Source organism: Myotis yumanensis, unplaced genomic scaffold (assembly GCF_028538775.1).
Source record: "Myotis yumanensis isolate MYYU_CA2020_CCGP unplaced genomic scaffold, mMyoYum1.0.hap1 SCAF_6, whole genome shotgun sequence".
Classification (NCBI taxonomy): Eukaryota; Metazoa; Chordata; class Mammalia; order Chiroptera; family Vespertilionidae; genus Myotis; species Myotis yumanensis.
Genome location: NW_027223757.1, coordinates 3,275,376 through 3,293,942, shown reverse-complemented (window position 1 = coordinate 3,293,942; position 18,567 = coordinate 3,275,376). Strand labels below are relative to the sequence as shown.

At 47.3% G+C, this 18,567-nt stretch overlaps 1 protein-coding gene across 4 annotated transcripts in view; it reads left to right on the top strand.

The window, feature by feature from the left end:
- Positions 1–18,567, top strand: part of MAP3K4 (mitogen-activated protein kinase kinase kinase 4) — an 81,358-nt gene that overhangs the window by 44,194 nt on the left and 18,597 nt on the right. For 2 of the 4 annotated variants that reach the window (XM_070417379.1, XM_070417377.1), the window contains exons 6-15: positions 2,335–2,492; positions 5,065–5,181; positions 6,724–6,823; positions 6,925–7,008; positions 10,223–10,486; positions 11,714–11,863; positions 13,711–13,872; positions 14,738–14,871; positions 15,366–15,444; positions 16,154–16,220. In XM_070417379.1, the coding sequence (XP_070273480.1) occupies positions 2,335–2,492; positions 5,065–5,181; positions 6,724–6,823; positions 6,925–7,008; positions 10,223–10,486; positions 11,714–11,863; positions 13,711–13,872; positions 14,738–14,871; positions 15,366–15,444; positions 16,154–16,220 (1,315 nt within the window). Of the gene's footprint in view, positions 1–2,334; positions 2,493–5,064; positions 5,182–6,723; positions 6,824–6,924; positions 7,009–10,222; positions 10,487–11,713; positions 11,864–13,710; positions 13,873–14,737; positions 14,872–15,365; positions 15,445–16,153; positions 16,233–18,567 lie in introns of all 4 variants that reach the window. The other 2 variants (XM_070417378.1, XM_070417376.1) reach the window with 1 other exon arrangement.

The following is an 18,567-nucleotide window of genomic DNA, read 5'->3' as shown; positions in this document are numbered from 1 at the left end:
TTCAGTAAAGGAGGATACTGATCACAATATTCAACACCCCCCCACCCCCATTCCCACCCCCCCAAAAAGACTATTACAATTATTTACTTTAACATTTAGACTAAAATGAGGGTGACCAGATATGGAGGGCCCGTCCATTGATTAACTAGCGTTGTGAATGTAGGGGTGTGGACAGTCAGGAGAGAATCAGGGGTGTCCCCGTGAGGTCCTGTTGTAGATGGCATTCAGCACCACAGAAGGAGAAGGAGAGGGACACTTCTGTTGTCTGCAGCTCCCCCTCTGAGCAGGATGACTGCTGCCTGAGAGCTGGGTGGGAGGGTGAGGGCAGCAGTGATTGGCAAGAGGTGATGTGGACCAAGTGTGACTTCGAGGTCTGCTCTGTGCTGTCATCTCTGACTTGGAAACCGAGGGATGTGTGCGTGCAGGGCCAAGGAAGTAACTTGGTGTTTGAGGCAGCAAGTCCATGTGGAAGCTGTCAACATGCTAACTCATGCCCTGGCCTCAGAGGTAACCACGACAACACACAGAAGGTGTGATGTAGGAACATATGACAGATGTAAGGAACCATGTAAAGAGTTTAAAAGGTGTGATATTTGCCCGGCTGGTTTGGCTCAGTGGTTGTGTGTTCACCTATGAACCAGGAGGTCACAGTTCGAATCCCAGTCAGGGCACATGCCCAGGTTGCGGGCTCGATCACCAGTGGGGGGCATGGAGGAGACAGCCAATCAGTGATTCCCTCTCATCATTGATGTTTCTTTCTCCCTGTCCCTCTCCCTTCCTCTCTGAAATCAATAAAAGTATATTTAAAAAAGAAAAAGGAAAAGATTGATATTTGATAACAAGGTGTGATATTGTTAGAAGACACACAAGGGAGGGCCAGACACTCACAGTTAGTGTTCCCAGAGTAGCAACATTCAGCCTTTTCCATCTCATGGCACAGAACTAATTACTAAAATTCCACGGCACACCAAAGGCTGTGTTATATTTTTTGCTGATCTAACAAAATATAATAGGTATAATTTTGGTTCATTCACACTGGATGGCTATTGTTGTGTTGGCTGTTGTTATTTATTTATTTTTTTGACAGTCTTAAGGGAGAATAGGTTAGTGCCCCTGTCTCAATAATCAGGTATTGCATGTTTAAAAATTCTTGTGGCACACAGTTGACAATCACTGTTCTAGAAATCTCAGGGGCAAGCAAAGGAGCAGAGAGGGAGCTCCTGGGAGCTGCTCGCTTTCCGTGCTCATTTGGAGAGGATGGTGGTAGACCCATGCTTGCAGGTTCCACACACACATCTGGGCCCAGGACTGGAGACTGATGGTGCACAGCGTGGATGGAGGAGGGCCCAGAGCACCCAAGATTCAACAGAAGACACGGCTCTCGAGATGAAGAAAAGACCTGAAACTTGCCTACTGACAGTTGTGATGGTCTCAGAAAACATTCGCTCCAGTGAGCCGAAGCCATAACCTGATGAAAATACAGGAATCCAAGACTGGAGGAGGCATCCTGTAAACACCCAGCAAAGACAGTCGTCATCATGGCGGGAGGAGGGGCAGCCAGGTTGGGCTGGCATCAGATTTCTTCATCCTGGCAACAGCGCAGGGGCAGGGCAGCGGTGTCGAACAGTTCTCAGGGAGAGAGCGTGTGACCCAGATATTTTCTACGCAATCAACTTACCCTTTCATAAGAGGATCGGTAGGCGGTGATTTTTTTGTAATAGACAATTGTGAACCCGTCTTGAGAAAAACTCCTTGATAGTAAAACCCTACTAAGCAACAGGTAAGTCAAAATAAGAATTTAGGGATGGAAAAGCTTAATAGACTTATGTGACCATAAACCCCACTCAGAAAAATTGGGTATTTTAGTTATAGATCATAATTTATATGTCATAAGCCTTGAAAAATTATAGCACAAAAATCTGGATATTGGGAAGGGATGGTGAGAAGTGTGCTCATTTCCTGTCAACACGTGAGCTGCTGTCTGAAGCTAAACAAGTGAAGATCCCGCCTCCTGCAGGAGGCGTGTCCGCAGGATATTAATCATAACATTGCTGGTTGCTATTCTTTTTAATTTTTAAAACTTGATTGTACTTTTTTCTGCATTGTGAATATTTTAGTCATTTTCTCCATAATTTGAAGGGATTGTGGATACAGTGTTACACTGTGAGGGCTGAGCTACACCAGTTAAGAGAAGTCCTCACTGGCAGCACAGTGCCGTGCCCAGTGGCCCTCTCCCATGGCTCTCTGATGCGTAGCTTTCATGTTGACAGTTGAACGTCGTGAGTTGCCAAAGTCTGTTCTCAAATACCACCCTTTACATTTTTGTATTTTAAGGTATATTTTGATTACATGAGAAGCTGGATCCAAATGCTGCAGCAGTTACCTCAAGCATCCCACAGTTTAAAAAATCTGTTAGAAGAAGAATGGAATTTCACCAAAGAAATAACCCATTACATCCGGGGAGGAGAGGCCCAGGCTGGGAAACTTTTCTGGTAGGAACCCTGGTGCTCCCGAGGGCACCTGTCTGCCTTCCTCACTCCCACTCCCAGTCTGCTGCCCAGTTCCCTTCTGTGCCCTTGAGCGTTGAGTTCCTATCTGTGTGCCCCTCTCCCAAGCTCCTTAGCCCTGAAGCAGTGGTTCTCACCAAGGTGCTTGCCCGTCCCCACCCCCACCCCTCGGGACAGTTGGCAATGTCTGGAAGCAGCTTTGATTGTAGGACTGGGAGGTTCCACTGACATCCAGTGAGCAGAGGCCCGGACGCTGCCAGACACCCTGCGGTGGCAGGACGGCCCCCAGAACCAAAGTTATTCTCCCCAAGTGCAGTCTTGCGGTGGAGAAGTCCTGCCTTGGGTTCACGTGACCAGGAGCAGAATCTCAGCCTCTGAGGGGGCCTGTGCGCCTGTGCGGCAGTCCTCGGGATGCTTGGCCGAGGAAGGACGCACCCCCAGCACTGCTTTGGGACTGTCACGCTGATGGCGGAATCCCTGCGAAAGGGGCATACGGTGGAGGGTTAGAAATGTAGACAGTAAGCCATCGGGGGAGTGGTCCCTGGTCTGTTGTTGTAGAAAGTGAATGTGTCTTGACTGCAGGTACCTGATGCGGATTCGGCGCATCAGTGGCCTGTGCTCACCACTGAGGTTCAGCCCTCCCTGGGCTCCAGGCTGCTGCTGTCGGGGGCTGCCTCGCTCAGCTGCTCAGCAGCCATGTCACTGCTGTCTCCTTCCTGAGGGCCTTTGCACCAGCTCCTCGGCCTTCCCTCCCTCGGCCTTCCCTCCCTGGGCCCTCCCTCCCTGGCCTTCCCTCCCTGGCCTTTCCTCCCTGGACCTTCCCTCCCTGGCCTTCCCTCCCTCGGCCTTCCCTCCCTGGGCCTTCCCTCCCTGGACCTTCCCTCCCTGGACCTTCCCTCCCTGGCCTTCCCTCCCTCGGCCTTCCCTCCCTGGGCCTTCCCTCCCTGGACCTTCCCTCCCTGGCCTTCCCTCCCTCGGCCTTCCCTCCCTGGCCTTCCCTCCCTCGGCCTTCCCTCCCTGGGCCTTCCCTCCCTGGGCCCTCCCTCCCTGGCCTTCCTTCCCTGGCCGTTTCTCCCTGGACCTTCCCTCCCTGGCCTTCCCTCCCTCGGCCTTCCCTCCCTCGGCCTTCCCTCCCTGGGCCTTCCCTCCCTGGACCTTCCCTCCCTCGGCCTTCCCTCCCTGGGCCTTCCCTCCCTGGACCGTCCTCAGGACTCAGCTCCCACGGAGCGGTCTTCTGACCTCGAAGGTCATCGTTCACAGCTCCACCGCCTCCATCTGTGCTCGGTATCTCGGAATCTGGCACGCACGCCTTCCCCCTAACCTCCAGTTTGTATCAGGTCTTCTCTGTGTTGTGTGTGAGCAGTGAGCGTGCTCCATCTCAGTTCTCCAGTCCCTCAGCTGTGGGCCCCCTCTGTCGGGTGCTGTCCTGTGCAGATGGGCTCCCCTCGGCAGCCTAAGGACACACTCCCTGCCATGGTCGCCGTCTCGCCATCCTCCCACTCTCCTGTCATTCATTGCTTCGGTTTGCGTTATGTTTCCAGACTGTCAAGCTCAGCTGAAGAAATTTTCTGAAAGGGTCACTGTTGCGTGTCACAGCCAGCCCATGCTGACTTCCCTGTGTGCGCCCTCATTCCCCTGCAGTGCTTTTGTCTTTATCTTTCACTTGACCTTGAAACTGCAGCGCAGCCTCTGGCCCTGCGCTCACGGTGTGCCTCCCGAGAAGCTCCGGGTCCTGCATTGCCCATGGGCCCGCCCCTCGGACTGTCGTGATCCTGGTTCTGATGCATCCCTTGTGTTAGCACGGCCTCTGCTTCATGTGCTGGGTCTCCCGGCCCTGACTTCTCTCATCTCTCACATGCCCCTCACCCATGTGGCCGTCCCGCAGGAGAGGCCCAGACACTACCCTGCTCACAGCTCCCCAGTTCCGCTCAGCTCGGGCCTGATGTTCCCTGTTGCGTTGTTGCCGCAGCTCGGAGCTCTCTAGTCTCTGCTGCCCCCCTTCACCCCTTGTAGTTCCCTCAACACCACAGAGTGCCTTGTTAAGTGGGCGTCCGGCCGTTTTCTCCGGTGGCTCCCCTCTTACTCAGTAAAGGGAGAGCAGGTGCTCGCGGTGGCCAGTGAGGCCTGCCAGTCTCTTTTCGTTAAGCCTCCTCCTCCTGATGGGCCTACTGTGCAGTGCAGTGGCTCCCTCCCTGCCTCGCTCAGGCCCCGCGGGCTCCACGTCCCACCTCAGCTCTAATGATAAATAATTTTATCATTTTGGACATTTGTTTAAGAGAAAAGTAACATTTGTGAATAATTACATAGCTACTACGAAAGTAACTTAAAACTTTAAGGTTTATAACGAAAACCATGGTAATAGAACAAAGGTAGATACATGCCATAATCAGTGTTTACACGTTTTCACATTAATCATGAGTTTCTATTGGAAAACTCCCGGTCATTTTTCTAAATGGTTGAAACACGAGCTGGAACATGACCTCTCAGTCCCTCGTCTAGGAGCTGTGGTGCAATGAGCACGGTCTTCCCGGGCTGACTTGTTGCTCTCCGTCCTCAGCGACATTGCAGGGATGCTGCTCAAGTCCACGGGCAGCTTCCTGGAGGCCGGCCTGCAGGAGAGCTGTGCAGAGTTCTGGACCAGTGCCGATGACAGCAGTGCTTCGGATGAGATCAGGTGATGAAATCCGTCCGAACTGTTTTGCACTTTCTGAACTTGGTAGTAGACCTAGCGGGATTGACTTCTATGCTGTCTCTCATATGGTCTCTAGGGATGAGTCTGTGCCATTTCCTTTAGAAGAGAGTTCATGTAGCCTGGTAAAATGGTGTCCTTGGGGGAAGGGATAGGTAGTGTCAGTGGGCGACAATGAGTAGAGCAGAACCCCCCCGTGTTCTGGGATGTCCTCAGCTCAGGGAGGGTGCCCCTGTGGCCGTCCTTTAGCGCCTTTCATCGACACTTGCTGCGTTGGTATTGTTTTCATGCTCAGCGTATCCCTTCTGTGGAACTTGAAGCTGAAGTGGCTGAATCGTGACTCTCTCACCTATTGCATTTCTTCAGTTCCGCGCAGGTGGTATTTAGGCTGAATCATGTAAAATCGCTGTTTTATGGCCTGTATATCAGCCATGTAGCCATTGTGCAGCCAGCGATCAGTCAGCGGTGCGCTAGGACACACCCTCCGGCAGTGCTGGGCGGAGTGGCTTCTGTAGAGCTGAACTGTGCGCTCACCATCCGGAGTTTGTGCGAAACGCATTTTGGATTTCAGAACCCTGGGCTGTCCTTATGCCACAGATACACAAAGTAGTGACCACAGGGATTCTCACCTGGAGGAATATTGAGTGGCTGGGAGGTGGGAGGATCCATTTCTAGGGCTTGCAGTTTTGAGAGCTAATAGGGAGGATTAAAACAAAAATGGGAACTCAAGCACTAAGGTGTGAGCTAGTGCAGAGAATGACCCTCTGGTGGTTTTTTAGGGGTGCATCTGAACGTGGTTCAGGTGCAGTGGGTGCTGGGGCTGGCTTGTCGTGGGTCAGAGAGCCGATGGCGATAGACGGTGCATTCTCTTCCCAGTCACCGCTCAGCACCGTGGGGCTGGCAGCCTGAACTCGGCTGTGGTGGGAGTCTTGGTCCGTACACAGGAACATTGACAAACACCACATAAGACAGTGTTTTGGGTGAAGCCCGTCGTTAACCATTTACTGGCTTACCTCTGGATATGTGCCTTTTTTGTGTGCTTTTTACCCAAGGCTATAGGGTTGTTTTATTGATTTTAGAGAGAGAAAGACAGGGGGGAGGACATCGATGTGAGAAACATCAACCCATGGCTTCCTGTATGCGCCCCAACCAGGAATCAAACCCTGGACCTTTCAGTGTACGGGACAATGCTCCAAGCAACTGACCCACCCACCAGGGCTAGATATATGCCTTTTTAGTTAGATGATGAGCTGGGAGTTAAGAGCTTTTCTCAAACTCCAGGAAATTATTGTAATGAAATCTTTAGAAAGTTGAGCTTACTGTTATTTGAAGGTGATGGAGTGTACCCTGCTTACTTAAAGAACACAGTGCTTTCTGGAAAACGGGGGAGAAAGCTCCTGAACATCTGGAATACGTTTCCATTTATAACGCCTCCAGTTGTATGACTGTGGTCTGGAACTTGCTTCATCTTCTCTCTGCATTTCCCCGGCTGTAGCTCCTGTCCCCTCACTCTCTCCATCCCCGCAGGCGGTCTGTGGTGGAGATCAGCCGGGCCCTGAAGGAGCTCTTCCACGAGGCTCGGGAGCGAGCCTCCAAGGCACTCGGCTTTGCTAAAATGCTGAGAAAGGTGAGTTCGCCATCCCGGCTAGTTACTATTACTTTCTTATTTTTTTTTTTCCTTTTAAAAAAGCCAGCTCTAAAGAAGTGTCGTTGTGTCTTTGACCCTAGGACCTGGAAATAGCTGCCGAGTTCACCCTTTCAGCCCCCATTAGAGACCTTCTGGAAGTCCTGAAATCAAAGCAGTACGTCAAAGTAAGTAGCACACGTTACATGCCAAAGTAAGTAGTCGCATGTTACATGCCAAAGTAAGTAGCACACGTTACATGCCAAAGTAAGTAGTCGCGTGTTACATGCCAAAGTAAGTAGTCGCGTGTTACATGCCAAAGTAAGTAGCACACGTTACATGCCAAAGTAAGTAGTCGCATGTTACATGCCAAAGTAAGTAGCACACGTTACATGCCAAAGTAAGTAGTCGCGTGTTACATGCCAAAGTAAGTAGTCGCATGTTACATGCCAAAGTAAGTAGTCGCATGTTACGTGCCAAAGTAAGTAGTCGCATGTTACATGCCAAAGTAAGTAGTCGCATGTTACATGCCAAAGTAAGTAGTCGCATGTTACATGCCAAAGTAAGTAGCACACGTTACATGCCAAAGTAAGTAGTCGCGTGTTACATGTCAAAGTAAGTAGCACACGTTACATGCCAAAGTAAGTAGTCGCATGTTACATGCCAAAGTAAGTAGCACACGTTACATGCCAAAGTAAGTAGTCGCATGTTACATGCCAAAGTAAGTAGCACACGTTACATGCCAAAGTAAGTAGCACACGTTACATGCCAAAGTAAGTAGTCGCGTGTTACATGCCAAAGTAAGTAGTCGCATGTTACATGCCAAAGTAAGTAGTCGCATGTTACATGCCAAAGTAAGTAGTCGCGTGTTACATGTCAAAGTAAGTAGCACACGTTACATGCCAAAGTAAGTAGTCGCGTGTTACATGTCAAAGTAAGTAGCACACGTTACATGCCAAAGTAAGTAGTCGCGTGTTACATGTCAAAGTAAGTAGCACACGTTACATGCCAAAGTAGTCGCATGTTACATGCCAAAGTAAGTAGTCGCATGTTACATGCCAAAGTAAGTAGTCGCATGTTACATGCCAAAGTAAGTAGCACACGTTACATGCCAAAGTAAGTAGTCGCGTGTTACATGTCAAAGTAAGTAGCACACGTTACATGCCAAAGTAAGTAGTCGCATGTTACATGCCAAAGTAAGTAGCACACGTTACATGCCAAAGTAAGTAGCACACGTTACATGCCAAAGTAAGTAGTCGCATGTTACATGCCAAAGTAAGTAGCACACGTTACATGCCAAAGTAAGTAGCACACGTTACATGCCAAAGTAAGTAGCACACGTTACATGCCAAAGTAAGTAGCACACGTTACATGCCAAAGTAAGTAGCACACGTTACATGCCAAAGTAAGTAGTCGCATGTTACATGCCAAAGTAAGTAGCACACGTTACATGCCAAAGTAAGTAGCACACGTTACATGCCAAAGTAAGTAGTCGCGTGTTACATGTCAAAGTAAGTAGCACACGTTACATGCCAAAGTAAGTAGTCGCATGTTACATGCCAAAGTAAGTAGCACACGTTACATGCCAAAGTAAGTAGCACACGTTACATGCCAAAGTAAGTAGTTGCATGTTACATGCCAAAGTAAGTAGCACACGTTACATGCCAAAGTAAGTAGCACACGTTACATGCCAAAGTAAGTAGCACACGTTACATGCCAAAGTAAGTAGCACACGTTACATGCCAAAGTAAGTAGCACACGTTACATGCCAAAGTAAGTAGTCGCATGTTACATGCCAAAGTAAGTAGCACACGTTACATGCCAAAGTAAGTAGCACACGTTACATGCCAAAGTAAGTAGTCGCGTGTTACATGTCAAAGTAAGTAGTTGCGTGTTACATGTCAAAGTAGGTAGTTGTGTGTTACACGTCAAAGTAAGTAGTTGTGTGTTAATGTCAAAGTAAGTAGTCGCGTGTTACATGTCAAAGTAAGTATTCTCATGGTATTATGTTAAAGTAAGTATTCTCATGGTGTAATTGAAATATTTGTCTTCCTTACTTTACTCCAAAACAGGAAAGCTTTTCTTAAAGGTCCAGAGAGTAAAACTTTTAGGCTTTGCCGGCCGCATGTTGACCCCAGTTATAGGACTATTCCATAATCTCCCCCAAATCAAGTTTTTCATACTTGACTTATTGACTTGTCTTACAGATAAAATAATTAAATATTCAATATATTTATTTTATTAAATTACACATATGTATTTAAAATAATGAATATACTATAATATGTTGAATTTAAATTAGTTGTTTTTTACCCTCACAATTGAGACTTTCTACATAAATCTTCGACATCCTGGACATCACTAGAGCCTCTTTTTGAGTTTCCATCTTTTCTCCCCTTTAGGTTCTTTGAGCTCTGACATTTAGAATCTGTGTATGATATTGTTACTAGAAATTTTATTCCCCCCACATGTATATGACTTGTACGGCAGGCAGTCACATGTGTGTTTCTTTTTTTTTTTTTTTTTAATATATTTTATTGATTTTTTACAGAGAGGAAGGGAGAGAGACAGAGAGTTAGAAACATCGATGAGAGAGAAACATCGACCAGCTGCCTCCTGCACATCTCCTACTGGGGATGTGCCCGCAACCCAGGCACATGCCCCCGACCGGAATCGAACCCGGGACCCTTCAGTCCGCAGGCCGACGCTCTATCCACTGAGCCAAACCGGTTTCGGCACATGTGTGTTTCTTGTTAAAATGATCTTTAAAAGGCTTTTTAGGGTCCCCTCCCCAGGAGTAGCTTGTGAACCTGCACTGACACTTTTGCCTTTTCACTGAGTCAGGTGACGTCCTGTCACCCGCACAGACTCAGGCTTCTTCGCCGGCCGCCCGGCCGCCTGCCCGCGGCAGGCTTTGCTGTCTGGGAGCAGCTTTGCTTACTAATGGCGTCACAGACCAGCACTGGTTGAGGCTGTCTCAGGCCGACCTTCCTCCTGAGGAGTCTTTCCTTTGCTGTTGAAACGAAGAAGGTAGAGGCTGTCCTGTCAGGACACAGCGTGAGGCTCTCCGCCAGTTAGTCACGGCCCCGTCACTGACCTGAACCACTTGTCCCCTCATGGCCCTGGCTCGTGCCTTTCCCACATTGCCTTCCTCCAACCTGCTTGTCTTTTTCTAGTTTGTTTTTTTAAGTAACATTTCTTTAATTTATGGCATTTATTAATTCAGGGTTTTTCTTCAAATGGCTAAAATTTAACTTTATTTTTAGAGCTTTATTGAGGTATAATTGGCATAGAAAAACTGCACCTACCTAGTGTATACACTATGGTGAGTTTGGACACAGGGACGCTGTGCTGCCATTACCACAGTCAAGGTGATCGGGCGGTGGGTGGTCTCTGTTCCAGGTGCAGATTCCTGGCTTAGAGAACTTGCAGGTGTTTGTCCCAGACACTGTCGCCGAGGAGAAGAGTTTTATCCTGGCCTTACTCAACGCCGCCGCGGGAGGAAAGGACTGCTCCAAGGACACGGACTACGTGCTGCTGCTCGACCCCCATCTCCTCCTCACCAAGCACAGCGACCTCGCGGGCGACAGCTGGGCCACGTGGGAGGCACCGCCTGTGAAAATCGTGCCTCAGGTGGAGACCGTGGAGACCCTGAGAAGCATGCAGGTATGTCCCCTCCCAGGCCTCGCACCGCCCGCCGCCTTCCCCTGACTGGAAGCAGTATTTCTTACTGCAGATACTTTTAGGAAATATGAATCATTAGGTAATTTTGTAGCATTGCTCATACTAAACTATTCCATCAAAATCTATAGGTATGTTAAGTTACACTGGGATACTTGAAATATTTATATCTTTTCTGTTTCAGCCAGGTCATTAGCTCTGTATAGCCATGATCTACAAGGAATTGCCTTACAAGGAATTTGTAGCTCCAGAAGTCCAAGTTCTCTGGGACCTCTGGTTTGCTGGCTGCTTGGTTTTCGTTTTTGTAGTGCAGGCTATCGCCTGCCTACCTGGCAGGGACCCTGTCGTCTATGTAACGTGTTCACTAAAACCATAAGGCGCTCCCTCGTGTTCTCCGTATTCAGTGAGGGGCAGTGGTAGTGAGTGTCGTGTGCACCTGGAGCCCAGCCTGAGCAGAGCTGAGTCCCGGCCTCCTGTCCCGTGACTCTGTAGATGGGTTCTTCCTCTGCGCTCCATCTCCGGGAACGGCGCTCCGTCCACTCAGTTGTTCGAACCAGAGTGGGACAGTTACCATCAGTCCACAGCCCTAGTGAGCCCAGAGCACTCCCAGTCAGTGACGTTCCTCCGCATGCCCCATTCCCACGGTCAGGCCTCCTCTCTTTCCTGGACCACGGCAGGGACCCCAACCGCCCTCGAGCTCCTCTGCTTCAGCCCTCACCTCTCCCTACACTGCTGCATTGTTTGCTTTGGTGCTTCCAGATGATCATTCTAATACATACATCAGATCACATCACAGATCTACTCGAACTACTTAAAAAATAAAGATAATAAAGTCTGGTTTTTCACTATTTCATACAAGGCCCTGAGCTCATCCCACTTTTATTCTTGCGTTTTCCACCTACAGTGCTGCTCCTACACACACGCACATGCACACGCCCACAGCACCAAGAGTGGAGTTCCCCGGAGTTCTAGGACATTTCTGGGACATCATGTGACACCGTCCCCTGGGATTCTTCACACTGTGCTGGAGGTCCTGGCCATCGGTGCCCACTGCAGCCCTTGCTCTTGGGAGCAGCTTTGCTGGACAGCAGCTTCCTCAGCAGGTGGCTGCTGGCCCAGGAACCCTGAGGTGGCACCGATTCTCGGCAGGGTTAACTGGAACGGGGCAGCAGGAACGGGGCTGCTGTCAGCCTGTGCTTCCTTTCCTCGCAGGTGGATAACCTTCTGCTGGTTGTCATGCAGTCTGCACACCTCCTCATCCAGAGGAAAGCCTTCCAGCAGTCCCTCGAGGGGCTCCTGACCCTGTGCCAGGAGCAGACGTCCAGCCAGCCCATCATCGCCAAGGCTCTGCAGCAGCTCAAGGTATGCCCGTCGGCGTGGCCCTAGCCGGTTTATGTATATTTGGGTGTCGCTCTGCAGCACAAGGGGGTGTAATGGAATATTATCCAGCTGTCCTCCCATTTCCCCTCTGCGCAGTCCACACTTCCTCATGGCTAAGCCAAAGGGCTTCTGGATCTTTCCTGGAATTGTAGAAGGGATGGAAATGTGAACAGTCACATGACTCATACTGGTCACGTGGTTGATTAGTAGCAAAGGTGATACTGGAATTTAGGTCTCTTCATTCCTAGCCCAGCGTTTTTGCTCCTTAGCGGCATTTACTGGAGGTACTCCAGGTCAGTAATGTATAGTCTAAGAGACTTGCTGACCTCATTTAACAGATCGGTCAGCCAAGATGACTAGACAGAGCCAGTGTGGACGGGCACACAGGCCTCAGAGTTCACCACCAGCCAGAGCCATGCCTGCTCTTATTTCCTGTTTTCACCACTTTCTCTGTCGTACTCCATTTATCACCCTGGTCTTGTCCACCCTTCTCCCCAGGCCACCAGCTATGTCCTCTCCGTAGGCTGAGGCTTGGCTTCTGGTAGAAGCGGCACTAAGATGACAAGGAGTTCGATAAGCATGCGTTTCTCTCCAGCCCGCCCCGCCTGCCTCATCTTCCTCATCCCTCTGTGAACACCCCCTTCAGACGGTCGCCCCACTCTAATGCCAGGGCAGGGCTTTGTCTTTTCTTGTGGTTTGAGTTAGTGAGAGTGTAAAACTACATAAGACACTAATTATTCTTGAGCTGAAGGGATTCGTAGCCTAAGGACTGGAGCTGCCACACTGACCACAGAGGAGGGAGAGTCAGGCTCGTAGCATCTGGGAAGAGCCGGCACGGAGGCCTTCCGGCTTGGGGGCTTTCAGAAACTGCACGTTGAGAGGGCTCCCAGAAGGAGTGCGCGGGCACCAGTCTGTGGGCCAGGCTGCGGGGTGCTCACTGGATGTCAGAGTCGGGTGTGTCTGCTCGGCTGGCTCCTGGTACTTGCAGCGGGAGGCAGTGGCGCTGAGGCTGGGCAGGTCAGGCTGGGGAGAGAGCCTCGTTTTATTTTCTAAGCCTTGGGGAGTTGTTAGGATTTAGGAGGCAGAGTTTGGGGAAGGGGATGGTCTGGAGACCATGTGTACATAGGGGTGTGTTTCAAGGTGAGTGGGAAGGGAGCCCAATTTGGAGCACTATGGTCGTGTTGCTTAACGAGACAACAAGGCTTGAACTGTTGATGTCCTGGGTCTGTAATTGTTCGGGGAGCTCTCCTGTGCGCCGTGGGATGTTTAGCAGTATCCCTGACCTCTACCCAATAGATCCCAGTAGATTTTACTTCCCCTCCAGTTGTGACAACCAAAAATATCCCTAGCCATTGCCAGTGTTGCGTGGGGGGAGGATAAAATCTAGTTGAGAACCCTGAACTAGAGTGCAGGGGGTGAGACGGATGGTATGACTTGGTAACATTGTGGAGGTCATCTAGACATACACTGGGAGTTCACTCTGGAATTGGAGCAACCACCCAGGGGAAAACAACTGGCGGTTGACATGTAGAAATATTGATGCTGTAAGCATCTGTTCCAAGGCCACATTGTCATTAGACGTGACCATTTTAAATGGGTATGTCCCTCTTACATTTCATAAGCTATTGAAGAACACTTAATACAGATAAAAATGAAAGTCATGTAATTTCCTCTATTTTTGGTCAGTCCTTTTGACTAATCAAAAAAATGTGGCTGAGAAATATTGCACTGGTTTATGTCTGTGATGATGAAAGAAATCTTCCACTAAAATACATAAGTATTGTGTGATTTGCTTCTTTTTGGATTAATTATGGTTTGGGACTCTTTAGAATGATGCATTAGAACTTTGCAACAGAATAAGTGATGCCATTGACCGAGTGGACCACATGTTCACTTCAGAATTTGATGCTGAAGTCGACGAATCGGAATCTGTCACGCTGCAGCAGTACCACCGAGAGGCCATGATTCAGGGCTACAATTTTGGGTTCGAGGTAGGTACAGAGTAAGAAAAAAAAAACAGTGCAACTCGGCAATTGCTTTGTAACTTATAGGAAGTGTCATGAGTCTTGTATGCAAATCTGATTATTGATTGTAATCACAACTTAATCAAGAATGTCTTCTTACGCCATTGCTAAATATTGGAAATATTGGTTTACTTTTAAACTGTCAGATAGTTGCCCAGTTTTTATTTTATGTGAACAGCTATCTACTTACATTTAAAAACCTTCTTTTAAGAGTTGTTTAATATCATAAGAGCACATTCTTAATTTAAACTATGAGTAAAACATTTGTGAAACTGCATTAAGGCATTATTTTCTAACTCTCCATGCTGTAAATTTTCATTGGATTTTTTTTTAACTTATTTACTAGAGGCCCGATGCACAAAATTCGTGCAAGAGTAGGCCTTCCTTCCCCCGGCTGCTGGCACCAGCTTCCCTCTGGCACCCAGGACCCAGGCTTCCCTTGCAGCCTTGGCTTTGTCCGGAAGGACGTCTGGTCTAATTAGCATATTATGCTTTTATTATTATAGATTTTTAAAATATTTTGATTTCAGAGAGGAAGGAAGAGGGAGAGAGAGAGAGAGAAAGAGAAACATCCATGATGAGAGAGAATCATTGAACGGCTGCCTCCTGCACATCGCCTTCTGGGTATTGAGCCCGCAACCCGGGCATGTGCCTTTGCCTGGAACCGAACCCAGGACCCTTCAGTCTGCAGGCCAGTGCTCTATCCATTAAGCCAAACCAGCTAAGGCTGGATTTTTGTTTTTAGAAAAAAGTCATTTTAAACAGATATGGTATTATAGTGTTTAGGTATAATCATTTTCTTCTTAACTTTGATGTAAATGAAATCTTACAGTATCATAAAGAAGTTGTTCGTCTGATGTCTGGAGAGTTTAGACAGAAGATTGGAGACAAATATATAAGCTTTGCCCGGAAATGGATGAATTATGTCCTGACTAAGTGTGAGAGTGGGAGAGGCACCAGGCCCAGGTAAGGACCAGGTGGGATGTGTCCATCATGAGTTGTGTGGGATTGGTAGTACTTCCTCCTTGTATTTCATATGGGACTCTGAGAAGAGAACACAAAAGGGAGCATTTTGAACTCTGCAGTGATCAGTTGTGTGTGTGTCTATATTTTTGTCAGTTTTTTATTGTTCCCAAATGAGTTTTCTTTAAGGGAGTCCACATTCTCCTTGGACAGGCCTTCCTGATTGCTAATCTCTCCTCCCTCATGAAAGTTAAGCCGGTTATTAGAAAAAATGGAAAACAAATTGGTAACCAGTGACTTTGCTAAGAAGCCATATTGTCTTTCTTTCCCAAAACATGCTGTAAACATACTCAGTCCCTGGCATTTATATAAAGACAGAAAATGTGTTTGTCCTAGATAGTAATTTTCCAGTTACATCACTTTTCAGTGTTGTATAGACTAAAACTGCTATAGCATTTTCTTGGTTCTTTTGTGATTATTGACACTTTTCATTGCAGGTGGGCAACTCAAGGTTTTGACTTTCTGCAAGCCATTGAACCTGCCTTCATTTCAGCTTTACCAGAAGATGACTTCTTGGTATGGACTATTCTAAAGTTTTTTCTGTTAAAAAACAAACAAGTTGATTACTGTCTATTCTTGATTGTGTGTTTTTTCATATTTAATAGTGATTTTTACATATGTTTAACATAATTGTAATGACAAAGCTGAGAACGTTAGAGCGCTGAGTCGTTAGTCGCTGCTCAGCAGCAGGACCCCAGTGTGGCTCAGCAGCCACGCCAGCGGGTTTGCAGCTGGCGCTTCTAAGTATTTGTCAGGTTCGTATTTACTGACTGCTGACCTACTTGCTGCTTTTTAGCAGTTTAATGAAGAACAAGGATTAGCTATTTCATTTCACTGTGTGTCATTTGAGAGCATGATATGAAATCTTAAATATTATCACTGTTATTCCGATAAATTCCATCAGATCAAAAAGATGTTCAAAATATAAATTTATTTAACTCCAAATAGTGGAGATGATTGCAGGTCCTCACTTGTGCACGTCATTATTAGGGGTGCTGAGTGCACGTCTGCTTTACTAATGAAAAGGGAATTGTATGACATTTTAAATTATGTACAGTATGTCATTAATTCTTGTTCATACCCATTTTATTTTAAACTAACGTTGAGAACGTTTACTAAGGATAGCATGTTCTTTTAAATATACCTAAAGCTTAATTTGTGCTAATTATCTAAGTGAGAGAGTATTCATTCTTTCTCCTCCTTTCCCATTTCCTGTGGGTGCTAGAGTTTACAAGCCTTGATGAACGAATGCATTGGCCACGTGATAGGAAAGCCGCACAGTCCTGTTACAGGTTTGTACCTTGGTAAGACGACAGCTGCAGCGTTAATGCTCCACCCACTGGCTCCAGCGAGCGCCTCCCTCGTCATTGCCCTCCTTTCCCGTGGTTAGAGCGTCTTTTTTTTTCAAAAATATTTTTTTATTGATTTTAGAGAGGAAGGGAGAGGAAGAGAGAGAAATATCAGTGATGAGAGAGAATCATTGATTGGCTGCCTCCTGCACGCTCCCTACTGGGGATGAGCCCACAGCCCAGGCATGTGCCCTTGACCAGAACTGAACCCGGGACTCTTCAGTCCGCAGGCCGATGCTCTATCCACTGAGCCACACCGGCCATGGCTAGAGCGTCTTTAAGAATATTCAGCAAAGGGACAACGAAAGTCAGAGGAGTGACGTGTGCGCGTAGAGAACTCCCAGTGCGCGAGCGGTCTCCCTCCGGCAGGAAGAGGAGCGTGCCCGCACAGGCGTCAGGGCTTGCCTGCAGCACTGCTTTTGCTCACCAGCACCCCCATCTGCTCTCCCCGGAAGTCTTTTCTCTGGGAGGAGAGACTTGGAGGGGAGGGTCTTTGGAGGTGAAGAGCCTTTCCTGTGGAGGTGGGCGAGTGTCAGGGGCCTGCCTGCCTTCACTGTTAAAGGTTTTCTTCTCCACCACTTCCTACGTACCCTTTTCCTGCTAATCTAGTCCGTTCCTATTGGTTTTACTGGAAAAAAAAATCAAGTTGTCCTATAATATACTTTAATTACAGTTAATATACAGCTTTACAATGTATGTTGAAGTTTTAAAATAAGTCTCAGAAAAGTTTGTGTTTAACCCCAGTCAGTCTTAAGATAGTAAATAAGAGCAAAACTATTTATATGTAATAAATACCCAAATAGGAAAACTTAGAAATTTTAAACAATTTGTTACACAAAATAAAGTAACTCATAAATGGTAACTTTATTGAGCAGCAGCTATATCTCAAAGGGTATTTGCTAGCTACAGAAAGGTTAGTAGACCCCACCCCCAGTTTTAATGTTTGGTTTCTTTATCTTTAAAATTTACTGAGTTTATTTATACCTCTCTCTCTCCCAAGGCTGCTATGAAATAGTTATCATTTACTATTTCAATATTTTATATAAAACATACTATATTCTTATCAAACTTTGGTTAAGCATATTATCATAAATGATTTCATGGTCTCCTAAATTATTTCTCTAAGAATACATGACCAGTAATTCAGTAAAAATTACATCTCTAAAATATTTTATTATATAAGGAGTCATTTTCATTGTAGAAAATTACAATGTAGAAAACGTATGTAACAAATGTAGAAAATGTACATGTAGGAAAATGTTTAATGTAGAAAGAGTACAAATCCTCAGGCAATCGCTGTTAACGTGTGAGTCACGAATGGTTCACTCGGCCTCTCTCCAAACTGTTGGCGGGACAGTTGGCTCCTAGCTCCTGTGGGTTCCAGGTGATCTGTCCTTGCAGCCACGGGGGAATGGTGGGGGCTCCTAGCTCCTGTGGGTTCCAGGTGTCCTCTGTCCTCGCAGCCACGGGGGAATGGTGGGGCGTCCCTGCCTGAGAGCCAGATTCCTCGCAGCCCCGTGCCCTGGGCTGCTCATTCCCCTGGGAGCCTCCCCTTCTAGTGTCTAATAGTGGATGCTGACGAGGACTCGGTGCGATGAGACACTGTCAACGGGAGTGTTCTACACGAGGCCGCAGTCACTGGTTTTAGGTTCTTTTATTCTTAGAAATTAATGAAAGTGAGAACACATGGGCTGTCATGTTTGTTGTCGCTTTCTTACCCCTGCTCCCCCTCCGGCCTACCCTTGTAGCTTAATGGTAGCAACCTGGTACGTAACCTTCCTCATTTCTGCGCACTCACATATTTAATTGCACAGCGTGTTCTACCGTACCTTTCTGCTCATAACATCACACGGCATTTATAGGAGGGCTTGCTTGCCATGTACTGTGTAAAATTTGGATTACCTTGAGTGTTCTTTTGCTTTTCTTACCTGACAGTGTAGACATTCCTGTGTCAACAGGTGTAGATCCAGTTCATTCTTTTCAGTGGCCTCATTGTGTCCATTATGGATGAACTGAGCCTTTCCACCATTTCTCAGTGGACACTTGCTTTGTTAGTTTTTTCCCCATGAAAAACATCTCAATAGTTCACCGCTAGTGAAATTGAGCATCTATTTATGTTTATTGGCCATTAGGACTTGCTTTTCAATGAAGTATCACACATTTGCATCATTTAGGTATACTTAGTCTTAAAGGTTTTGCTTCATCTGTGAAGCATGTTAAACTTGTTAGTAGACCCCCAATGTGTTTCAGCAGAATGCCTCTTACCTTCATAGGAAAATTTTGTAGTCAT